This window comes from Pteropus vampyrus, unplaced genomic scaffold (genome assembly GCF_000151845.1).
Source record: "Pteropus vampyrus isolate Shadow unplaced genomic scaffold, Pvam_2.0 Scaffold47, whole genome shotgun sequence".
Classification (NCBI taxonomy): domain Eukaryota; kingdom Metazoa; phylum Chordata; class Mammalia; order Chiroptera; family Pteropodidae; genus Pteropus; species Pteropus vampyrus.
The window spans coordinates 5951116-5963709 of record NW_011888828.1 but is presented as its reverse complement, the minus strand read 5'-3'; the positions used below and the strand labels follow the sequence as shown (position 1 = coordinate 5963709).

The 12594-nt window shown below is 38.0% G+C and overlaps 1 protein-coding gene across 1 annotated transcript in view; it reads left to right on the top strand.

Moving 5' to 3' along the window:
* ARHGAP10 (Rho GTPase activating protein 10) overlaps positions 1–12594 on the top strand; it is a 270546-nt gene that overhangs the window by 85229 nt on the left and 172723 nt on the right. The window contains exon 4 of the mRNA XM_011359402.2: positions 5037–5108. Within this exon, the coding sequence (XP_011357704.1) occupies positions 5037–5108 (72 nt within the window). The remainder of the gene's footprint in view (positions 1–5036; positions 5109–12594) is intronic.

Here is a 12594-nt window from a genome sequence, read left to right as displayed (position 1 = left end):
GCTTGTTCAAGGCTGTTGCTGTTTTATTTTCTTCATTGCACTTATTGCCTAAAATTACCTTATGTAGCCAATATTTTGAAACTCTCTTTTCAGCTTGTGAACTAATCAAACTGTGATTCTCTCATCCAATATTTCAACCTTCCCTCCCAACTTTTGGTTCCCTGCAAATATGGTACATGTATATTTAAAAAATATACAACCAGATAAGAGTAAGTAGAACATCTCATACCCTGATACTCAAAGTAATTCTCTTAGGCAGGGTTCAGTCAACTATGGCCCGTGGGCCAAACCCATTTCCCCTCTGGTTTTTGAAAATGAAATTTTGTTGGAACACAGACTGTGTGTGACAGCTCCTGCACTGAGTTGGCAGAGTTGAGTAGTTGCGACTGAGGCCCTATGGTGGCACAAAGCCTACATTATTTACCATTTGGCTTTTTACAGAAAAAGTTGGCTGACCCCTACTCTAAGGTCAACTGATTAATTAACATGCTTTATGTTCATGTAGATACCTTCTGTTTCTAAGCAAGACTGTCTAAAATCCTCTTCATGGCTCAGTAGCAAAGCCTAGTCATAGCTTCTTTCTAATGGATGGTTCAAGTGTTCTATGAGAAAAAAATATTATATGTATATTTATAAAAATCACATTCTGTATTTGCTTTCATTCTCTATTTAAGTTATCTGATAGATTTCTCATGTGTAAGTTTGAAAGCTTTTCTCACTATTACTACTTACGCTGTCTCTCAAATTGGGAAACTGTCATCACCAGAAGTTGCCTTTAGAGTTTTAGAGGGTGATCCTTGTTTTGATATTCATTTGTGTCTGGGGGAAGAAGAATCATGTCTCGGCATTAGAATTCAGTAACACTTATTACTAACAAATATTATATAATACTTCTATGAAATTATAAAAGGAAGTGAGAGATTCTATGGAGTCTTTATTTTGAGGAAAAGAAGAAAACAATTCTTGTTGCTATACCAGCATTGCCTTACTGAAGCGTTTAGTAGCTACTTTATTATTTTTTCTTGAGCAGAATGTTTAAGATTCAGTTCAGAAGTTACACAATCAACCTTAAAGAAAAATGACAATTCTAAGTTAAAATTTTTTCAATTGCTTTTTGTTAAAGAATTGATTATAGTGGTATCTGTCACAACTACTTTCCTTATTTCGGAAATTTGCTTACCGATCTGCAAACAGTAACACAGAAACTGTGTTATAGTCTTCTCCTACACTAGTGTTGGCCCTTGGAAGTCAGACATTGCAGCAGATTAATTCTCCAAGTGGAAAGACAAAGAGAATGACCTAAAAATTGCTCTTGTGCAATCTTTGTGGCCTGGTCCTTTTGTGGACAGAGTATGGAGTTTTAGGGTTCACATTTTTAAAACCCTGCATATAATCGTGTCATCGATGCCTACATCTAGCATTTGCTGAGCACTTCCTGTGTGCCATTCTGGTGGCTAATGGCACCCAACCTATCTCTTCAGTCTCCTCTCCTGATTCCTGACTTCTTCATCTACTTCCTTGACACTGAATTGCGTTCAGTTCCGTGCCCCGAAATTGCTGTTTTCCCCCTCTCCTTCTTTTACCCTTTACCCAGAGAACTCCTGGTCCCTGTTTCCAGCTCAGCTCAGCATTATCCCTTTCAGGAAGTCCTCTTTTACCCGGCAGCTTCCTCCTGTGTGCAGCTCGCCAGCACTGTGCTTCCCACATCACGTTACACTGATGTATTTACATCTCCTGGAAATATTCTCGTCCAGGGTGAACCTAACCACTCACTTTCCCCCTGTGTTGCTAAAGAAAAATCTCACAATGAGGCTGCGGAATGTCTTCATAAACTCCTGCTCACCTGTCTCCAAGGGCCAGCACTGCCCAGAAATGTATGTTCATGTTTCTGTAGGAAGTGGGTTACCCACTGTTTGTCATGATTCTTCCAATCATTCTCCTCTCTCTTCAGACTTTTTCCCATGCCCAAAGTCTCTGTAAGTGACCTTGCCTTGTACTTCATGGACAGAATAACAATCTGGTAGCAACTCCTTCAGCTTTTCCTCGTGAGATCTGCAAACCCATTTGTACTGGCACTTGTTTTTGCTTTACCTCCTCCTACAGGGGAGTGGGGGAGAGGGACATCTACCCTTATGACAGGTCAGCACCCATGCGTGGGCAGCATTCCGTCTCCTCCCACATTAGAGCCTTTGAACCATCTTTTCTGGGTTCTTCACTTGGCCATTTAGATGTGTTCTCAACTCTTAATTACTGATCTTCCATATTAAAAAGAAAAGAAAACTGCCCGTGCTTTACCTCATGTCCCCTTTCAGCAGTTATCTCTTTGTCGTGTCGTTCATGGCCATCCTTCTGAAGAAGGTTTGTTCCCATACATGTCTTACTTTTCAGTCATTAACTAACTCCGTTTTAGCTCTTTCTCCCTGCTTTCCATGTATAGCTAAGGTGTCATTCCTTCATCGATTTCTTCTCAGCTCACACAGTTAAACCTTTCTTTCATCCAACACCCTGGCAGCTTCTTCCTAGTCTCCACTGCGGTCCTCTCCTCCTGATCTTCCTTTTCCTGACCTTATCTTTCTGTCCTCTGCCACATCCTACCTATGTACCATGACTTCAAACGCCATCCACTTGCGCGTGACTACCAACTTTCTAGCTCCTATATAGAAAGTTGGTAGTCACGCGCAAGTGGATGGTGTTTGAAGTCATAGGCTTCTTTTCTAGGTTGTGAACGTGTATTTCTGTCAACCTATTTTACCAATCTTCTGGGTGTCTCCCAGCATGTCAAATTTAAAATAATCCCTTAGTGCTTGCTCTTAACTGCTCTTTCTCGAAAGTTCTGTGTTTCAATAAATAGTAATCTTGTCTATTCAGTTGCTCATGCTAGAAATCTGGGAGTGACCTGGGAAATCTTCACCTTTTCCACACTCAGTCCATCATCAATCAGTTTGATTCCTTCTGTAAATATCTCTCAAATCTACTTCTATTGGTTTTCACTACCTTCAGGCCACCATCATCTCTTGCCTGTATTGTTCTAGAAGCCTTCTACTACTTCCTCTTTCTCTCTTGTTTTCCTCACCCCTAATCTCTTTTTCTCAGAGAAGGCAGAGTAATCTTTAAAAAGACCTAAATGTCATTGTGTCAATTCACTGCTTAAAACTCTTTAGTGCCTTCCCATTATACCCCAAATAGAATACCTTTCCCTGGACCCACAGGGCTCTGTGTGTTCTGGTTCCTTCCTTCACTCATCTCTTTCCATTCACATGCCCCAGCCTTTCCTGTAATACTTTTTAACTCCTCACCTTAATCCTTTGCCTCTACATTTCAGGCTGGAGACAATTTCGCTTGCTCTTTCACCGTTAATGCCTTCTCATCTCTCACGTCTTAGCTTAAATGTCATATGTCTTTGGTGAAGCTCTCTTCCTGAGCACATTTCTCCTTATATCTCCTCTAATAAATTCCTCATCACAGCCTTACTCCTCCATTCTAAGGAATTCCTAGAATGTGCAGTTATACATCTACTTATGCACTCATGTATCCATTGTATGTCTCCCGGGCTAGACATTAAGTTCCAGGAGGGCAGGAAATGTACTAGTTTTGTTCATGTTGTATCTCCAGCACCTGGAACTTAGATTAATATGAGATGTATATCAGTTGCATCCTTTTTAAAATGTATTGCAGAACCTTTCATATCTGCTTTCCCAAGTGGAACTTGGGGCATCCCATACTGTTTTGGGTAGGGGGGATTTCTGGGTTGTGCCACTTTGTCCCTGCTCTGTTCTTAGAGTATGAAGGGGCTCTGGCTTGGCATTGGTACCGGCTACATTTTCTTCAGTGTAGAGAGAATAAAATTAACATATTTTGGATACGATCCTTTTGCTTTGCCTTCTTTTGCTTTGCCTGGTTGTTGTTCTTTGACATCTCTGTTGCCTCAGCTTTTTGACACCTAAGTAACAAATTGTCAGAGTGGGAGCTAGTGGAACCCGGTTGGAGTTCAGACTCTGGGCATTATCACTTTTTTTGAGGATTTCCTATCTCACAGTGTGAATGGTCTTTTTGGGAGAAATCCTTACATAATAAAACACTGCAAAGGAGCCTTTGGTTAACTTAAGTATCCTTTCTTATTTTAAGTCACTTATTTTTATTATTTTCTGTGATTTTTAGCTTGGATTTCTGGGGGTCTTTTTTATTTCTTTTTCTTTCTCCCCCTTTTTTTTTTTTTTTTTGGTAAAATGAGGGATGGCACATTGTTGTAAAGTGTTTTGAGGTTTCCTTTTTTATTCTGCATCTATCTGGTGTCCTGGAAAGAAAGCATGAGAAACTCACTACTCATCAGCATATTGATGTTAATTGCATTCTCTTTAGATAAATATTTCTTATTTTAATCTCAGCATTGTTTGTTATAGATTCAGTCTTAAAATGAAAAGCCCCAAACCAGCCCTCGTAAGAATGAATGTGGTGGTTGGAGTCTGTGTCTTCCGTCTTCTGTACTGTTTGCTACCACACCCAGTGTTTACTCTGACTCCTGAGCTCCAGCGACTCTGCCTTAACTGATGTACCTTAAATACTCATGAGGAATTTTCAGTAATGAAAGGCAGAGCGAGTATATTTAAACTTGTAGCCACAAACCTAGCTCTTTGCATAATGTAGTCTGATAACTAATAATGGAATGTAATTGACTTTTAAATTTTTGAGTTGGGGGGGTGGAAAAAATCTCAAACAGAAGTGTTCTGTTAATAAATGTGATAGACCCCTTTGTTGTTTAAAGACAACCCTCTTGCTATTCCCTGCAAGAAAGAGCTGTGTTGCACATTTCACTGGCACTTTGCCCTACCTCCTCTTCCCTGAAAATATTTATGGAGATCTTGTGTGTGAATAAATTTAGAAGTGATTTAATGGTTGCTTTGGCAGGGTGAGATAAAGCAGTTAAATATGTTGTTCATTTTGTTTCTGGGTGGGGTGGAAGAGGGAAATGAAATACTAATTTTTTCCTTTTTGGAAACCTAATACGATGTTCTTTTGTTATCACTCTTGTTCTCTAGGCATTAAGTGTTACCGAAACCCTGATTAAACCCTTGGAAAAATTCAGAAAAGAGCAACTGGGAGCTGTAAAGGTTTGTGTCTAATTTGAGTTCACTTGTAAACACAAAATGTAGATGCCTCTGCTGCTTCGTGTATACTTTATTCACATTTGGCAGCTTTGAAGGAGATGTTGGAATAAACCATCTGTTGTTTTATGTTTTAAATATACTTTTTTCCCTTTTGGGGGGAATATGAAATTGAAAACAAAACAAAAACACCTGGACAGGACAGTAAAACCTTTAGTAATCTTCTTGGGCCACGCCTTTCCATATAGAGCTTTACGAATATCTTTAACCAAACAGCACATTTGCTCTGAGGAGAAGCATCTCGTTTCTGTAGCGCATGCAGCTACGCCCCTGCAGCCCTCACTTTTACAGAGCAGTGTAGCATTGCAGTAGAGTCGAAGATGAAAAACGCTGCTACGCCGTGATGCCATCGAAACTAGGAAGAGAATATTAGGTTATTGGGATGTAATTTCCTTCGATTTAACGAAAATTTATTGAGCTTTTGTTACGTGCCAGTGTTGTCCTAGGTGCTCAGGAGTCCAAGATGAGTGTTCCACACAGTCTGTTCTCAAGGATGTGGGACCGAGCCAGGATTTCTGGGAATAATGCAGTGATGTTGCCACAGGGAGCCTGGGATATATTTAGCAACTTCTAACGTTTTCTTTAGAACTGAGCTTTCAAATTATCCCAGAGAAAACATTTCACCAACCTTTTCTGAATTTCGTGCATATATTAGGGGGTGTGGGGGGGAAGTAACATTGTATGTTGTTGCCTGTTTTTGGCTTGGTCCAAGGAGAAGAGAATAACATCAATTTTAGTTAGGGAAGAGAGTTTTTAGATTCGTTTATTTTTACCCACATGGCTTGGGGGCATGAGGTTTTTTTCTTTATCTTCCTAAACACACTGTTAAAACCCTTTTGTACAAATTAGTATTGTGGCCTCAGTGGCTGTAGCTCCACAGATGGGCCCAAAGAGTGCCAGGTTTTTAGTTGCTATTTATGGAATCAGTTTTTCCTTTAAGTGATCTGTGAAAATATTAGTTGCTTAGTATTTTATAATTTTTAATGGAGGGCTTAGTTTTGAGGGGAAGTCAAGCAGGGTGCTCTCCCCCAAGAATGCCTCCTTCCCCACTCCCCGGGATTATTAGCTGAGCTGCACGAAGCTGGATTGTGTCTCCTGGCTTCATAGCAAGAGATGGGAGGTCTGGTTTCCAACTATGACCTAGACAAATAATGAGCTGTAATTTCTTATCTGTAAAATGAAGGACTTGGGGATCTGACTGCTGTATTTTGTAGTTTTAGGATCTGTTTTATCTTGTCTCCTTAGGCTGTTTTAAAGCTTGAACATCTTGGTTCTTTTATCTTTTAACATTTCTTTGGCAGATGCTGAATGTAAACAATGTCCATTTCTTATTTTACTAATTTTAATAGGATGATGGTGGTGGTGGGCAAGGCCTGTATCCTGGAAATGAAAAATGAGTGTGACTTAATAAGTATATTTTCTTTTAATTTGCTGCGTACCTTTCTGGGGTTTATAGATTTCTGACCTCAAATTTTCTTTTGAGTCCTTTCCCTCTCAAACGTTTCCAGTTTCTGATGTACTTGTTCAGAGTATATCCTAAAAAGCAACTTGCAAAGCAAATTGGCATATTAAGAGGAGAAATTATTTTAATAGTTTTAGCTTATGCCTTGAGCTGTTTAGTGGCCAGACTCTATCCCGAAGTCCTCTTTTTAAAATTTCCTCATTGTTCTTCTCACTTCAAGTTTATGAAGGATTCATTCTGCATTCTCGTTCAGTACAGTATGTGTGTTGACTGTCATACTTATTAATATTAGCTTCAAGGAGGCCAGTCATTGTGGGTCATAGGGAGAAGCCTTAGTTTTTTAACTGGCAGTTTGTATATTATAATAAACAGTATAGAAAGGTGATTTTTCTTGTAATACGAAAACATCTGTCTCTTTCATTAGATCGTTAAGTCTTTGTTAAGAGAAAAGACTACACTTCATGGCCTTATATTCTGTCTGCATCTGTTGTCTCTATTATATAAGATATCTAATCTAACCTATTCTATTGATACTCCTGGAAGAACAAGGAAAGGGTCTATAATCTGGATATCAGATTATTTTCTACATCTGTGCTTCCGAAACATTCAATCCTGTTTTGACAAGCACATGTGCTTGCTCACTGATTCATCTGCTTACATGGGATACTTAAAAATAACTCGATTTTCTTAGGTTGAAGATCTTTTTCGAAACAGCAGAAAGCAGTTTTCATGTAGAGATTTAAAAAAGTCTTTAAAAGTTGACCACAGCAGAATATTTTGGATATCATCATCAAAATGTTTATCTTCTCTTTCTCTTCTCCTTTTTCCCATCTGGTACTGCCCTACCCTTTGCCTTTATATGGAAGCCCTTTCAGTTCTGTTTACTCTTTTCTCCAGTTTCCAGAATCCCAGTTACATTTTTAACTTGTGGTTCTAACATCATCTAAATTGCTAGGTGATTTTGTAAATTGGATTTTTAAAAAGCCCCAAGGTATTTTTTTTTTCTACCGTTTGCTTCTCTGTGGATATGCCCCCCTTCAGTCATGTATGTTTGGTTTGGACTTATCCAACTTCATTCTGTAGGTTCCGCTGCATTTTCTAATGTGCTTTCCAGGTTCTCATCTGTATTTAAAAAGCCCCGATTCCCATTGCAGGACGCAGGTCGGTCTGTGTGGCGTGACATCATGTTGGCTGGTCAGCGTTTTCCTCAGGGCCTAGCTCAGCTCTTACCTCCTCTGCAGCTGTTTCGCCTTCCCCACGGCCTTGCTACTTATTCCCAAGGTGTCCGTACCACACCGTTGATAGTCATTGCTCATTAAATGTCGATTCAGTCACAGGAAACTGACACAGATGCCAAACAGCAGAGGAGCCAAGTCGATTGCGTAAAAACTCTGAGGAATATACTAGAACTTGGTAAAAATTATGGTGGGAGAATTCAGAATCGCTCTTTCAGATATTTGAACAATCAAGTCATGAAAATGCGGCTTCAAGCAAGCAGCGGCATACAGAGGTCACAAGGACACAAATAAACTATATTGTTAATAGGGCCTATTTAAATGCTATTTTGCAAAGAGCCAATTACCATTTTAATTCAGTAGAATGAAACATTTAGCCAGAAGAGTTGAAAAAAAATTATATGAAATGTTCATTTCATATAATACAAATTACTGCCTCAGCTGTCTACCAGACCTTCACCCAAAATTTTTTTTTATATTTCTTTCCAAGACTATGTCTAATGACTAAATGTTTAATAAAAATTGATTTTCTGAGATTGCGTAACTGCAAAGCATGGGTAAAAAAGCAAATATACCTGAACAATTTTTAAAATTAAGTTTGGTAGAGCAGAAATGAATGTTGATTTAACTTAATTACATTTCTTTCATTTTAGTAATAAAAACATTTTATTGGTGCCTATCATATGGCTTAGTGTGAGGTCCTGGAATTCAGTTATGAATTAAAACCCTGGCCGGCCTTTAAGAAATGGGCAACTCTGTGGGGAGACTGTCAAATAAAAACAGTAAAAATACACTGTGAAACATGCTGTAATAAGGATAGGTGCTCTGGACACACTCTATCATTTCATTGTTGGAGCACCAGGAAGGTCTTTCAGAAAGAGCTGATTCTTCCTAGTTTGAATCCTGTTTTTGCCCTTTAACTAGCTATGTGATTTGGGGCAAGTTACTCAAGGCCTCTAAGCCTCTGTTTTTTTATCTTCGGAATGAGACCAGTGACACCTATCTCAGAAGGTGAATTACATGCATTTGATAATGCATTTCCCATGTCTAGTGTAGGGCCTGGCATACATAGTTGCAGCTATTTTATTATCCCATTCATGGCTTGCTCTATGTTTGCTTGCCAAATAAGAACTGCTCAGGTTTTTGTCCACTCTGCATTTCTGGGTTCAGAGGTAACATGCCTAAGCACCATGGTTTATGACCCTTCTGGCCACATAGTGCTAAGGTGGTATATAGGTGACTCTGAAGCAACTGCACAGGAGTCAGGGGTGACACTGTCAGTTGTCGGTGCCGCTGCAACCATAGGTTTCCTCCTTCACTAGTTCTCTGACAGATGTCTCCTGGGTATCTACTGGGTGTGGAGTCATGGAGTCCGGTGCTTGATTCTGTGGGGATAAAAGCTGAATTTTCATCTCTTTGGAGAGGCTGAAGGATCTTAAAGCAAAGGAGGAGAGTTGGGTTGGATAAGGTAGTTGCAGTGTCAAGTAGGAAAGGTGACATTAGCAAGAGTTAAGGGAAGGCGCTTTTTCCCCCACTGCAGTGGAAAGGGGCACTTCACGGAAGAGGTGGCACTTCACATGGGCTGTAGGATGTCGGTAGACTAGGGGAAACTCTGGTTGGCCTAGATATACAGGATTTGGTTTTAAAAAGTGCTCTAGCTGGGTATATTACATAGTAGGAATCTTGTTTCTTATGTGTGGTATTATTCTACCTCTTTATTAAATAAAAAAGGAGAAAGAGTTGGAATCTCTAAAAAAGTGTTTAAACTCATCTCTAGACTAGTTATTCCTTATTAATTAATGTTTATAGTTTGAAAATAAGCCTTTTTATTTCTCCCTCCTAGAAAATTTGTAATATACCAAAAAAAGAAAAAAATGAAAGTCATCTGGTAACCTGAAAAAAAATTTCTCCCCTTTTTCCAAAACAAAACAAAATATTCTAATACCCTGTAGAAAGATAGACAATTCACAATTATGTTCAAACTTTCGTGACTTCTTTATATTATTTATCCATTTTTTAATGTGTCTCAATGTGTGATTTTAGCAAAACATTGCTTAATAAAGCATTTTATGTGTTATGAATATTTATTTTTCTTACATACTAACAGAATCTGCCCCTTGCTTTGTTGTTTGTCTTTCAGTTTGTTTATTGTGTATTTTTTTGATGTTTCTATTTCTTTTTTTTCTTTTTTTTTTGCTTAGAAGGTCTTCTGAGAACTGTGAAAACATTCTCTCTTTTATGGCTTTTTTTTACTTGTGACTCTTTCAGTCCATCTGGAATTAATTTTGTTGTGACATGTGGTTCTCTTTCTCTTTCCAAGTAGTTAACTAATTATTTCAGCAAAGCATTGTTTGAATAATGCATTTTTTTACCCAATGGTTTGACACATTTATTTATATGTACATACACACATGTATGTATGTGCATATGTGTGTGTATATATATGTGTGTGTGTACACATACACACACACACACACACACACTTCTAATGTATTTAAAGACCTGATTTTTAAAATTTTGTTAGGTTTATGAAGTCCCTTTGCCATTTATACAGTGCATATCTTATTTGACCAAATATGCTGTTTTAAGTAATAGCTCTTCTTTACTATTTTTTTTGAATGCGTGATTTTACAACTAATTACAAACTGACTTTCAAGTCATATTTAACCTATAAATATAATTTTGCGTGGCTTACTTATGTTAAAATTAAAAAAAAAAAATTGTTGCCTCTATTTAAAAATCACTGGTTTCTTTCAGCTGCTCCAGAAAAATAAGAAGAGCTGGCCCATGTGCTGGGCCTGCAGTTCCACAGGCCTGGTCTGCTGGGCCATGTTGTGGCCGCCTTCCCCGCTGGGATAGATAAGGGCTGTCTGGTCTGCCATGGCCTTCATTTCTCCTTAATAGGTTCTCATTCCACCTTGCTTCAGTCTTTGTTTTACTGCCTGACCCAGACACACTTGAATTTGTAATGTACTTTTTAAAAAACATTTTTTAGTGTGTTTTGTTCAGTCCTTAATAGAGCCTTTAGTCTTATTTTACTCAATTTATTTTAGATATAGTATATGTAAATAACAGATGCATACGTATGTATATTCTGTATTACAGTGTTAAAGAAACATTGCTATTATTTTAGCACAGAAACTTATATGGGCACTAAGGAAACAGTATTTTATAATGGCATTGAGAACAAATTCAGGAAGAAGTGATTATCTAAGCTTTAAGACTCAAAAATAAAACAGCAGCATTTGAACAACACCATACCATGTATGAATGAATGTATTTCCACTTTAATTGGTGGGTGTGATTTTGTTTCTGGGCTGAATTCTTTCTTTACAAAGCCTTAATATCATCATTTTTTTCATTGCCAACTTTACCCACATGGTGGTTTGTATACCCCTCTGTTGCTGAGTGTGCTGGGTGTTTTGAAGCTGATTTTAGCATCAGTGCTTTTTTTTTTTGTCTTGTGCTGTGATTCAGATGAAATAAAAAATGTTTTTAGTATTGCAAAGGTACTGAACTTTTTTACTGTGTGATCTTGTGTTGTAGTTAGTCTTGCCGTGAATGCGGCAGTGTGACTTCTATTCCTGTTCTGTTTAAACCTGAGGAACTGAACGGAGCTCAGAGGATGCTGTAACAGTGCTGCCGAGTCGCAGAGTCATAAGTGGCCAGGGCTAGGACTCGAGTCTCCTGACATGTAATCCTCTGTGCACTTTACAGTATCAGCTTTTTAAAACGGCAGAGATTTTGAAGTAATGGCCATACGTTTGTTTTACTTTATTTTGCTATTATTAGGACAGTTAATGAAGAGTGTAATGAAAAGCAGAAAACAGAGCAACCACATATTAATGACTTAAACTTAAAAAAATAGTTGTAAATTAAATCTGGAGCATAAAGAGGAAGTGCTTCTATTTCCAAAATTTTTTTATTATTCTCACTTATAGATGAACCATAGGATCACAGAATTTTAGGATTGGATCTATGAGTGAGCTAGTACAAAACAAACAAACATAAACTCCCCAATCTTTTCAATAAGAAACTAAGATTCTGTGTTATTAATTTTTTTTTTTTTTTAAGTTGCGTGGCTAGTTTGTATTTAAACTTGGAATAGATGTGGGAAGAAATATCAGTTCTCAAGTCTCTTTCTATTCTCTATCAATGTGTGGATTAATTTAGGATCTTTAGGTGAGCTGGCAGAGGTTCTTTCCTAGGTTCCCAGTACAACAGTTTGAAGTACCATGTAGTGAAAAAAAAAAATAATGATAAATGCAAAAAAATAGAATTTATGTGCTTTATTCGATCTCTTTGCCTAATAGGAAAAAAAGATTGTAACAGACAGGACTGGACTAGCTCATTATTTTTACTTTAGAAAATAGAAATTGGAAAATAGGGAATAGAATGTTCCTTTCTAGGAGGCCTTGGAGAGTTAGGGAGAGCTTGAAGTTCGTGGAAACATTTCGATAGTGTGAGGACATAGTGTGCTCTCATTGGTGTTCAGAAATGTTTATTAAAAATCTGCTTAAGTTGGCACTGTTAGGGGAGATAGTCTGTCTTTTCTGCATTCAAAATTTTGGTTCCTTGTTTTCTCAAAAAGCTTCTGTAGCAAAAGGAAAGCAAATGCTAGTTCTAGGCAGTACCCGAAAAATGTGTGTAATGTTAACCTCAGGGTCTCGGGACAGGTATATATATCAGCATTATTTTAGGCCCTTAGATCGTGTTCTGGTAATCACTGCTAAGG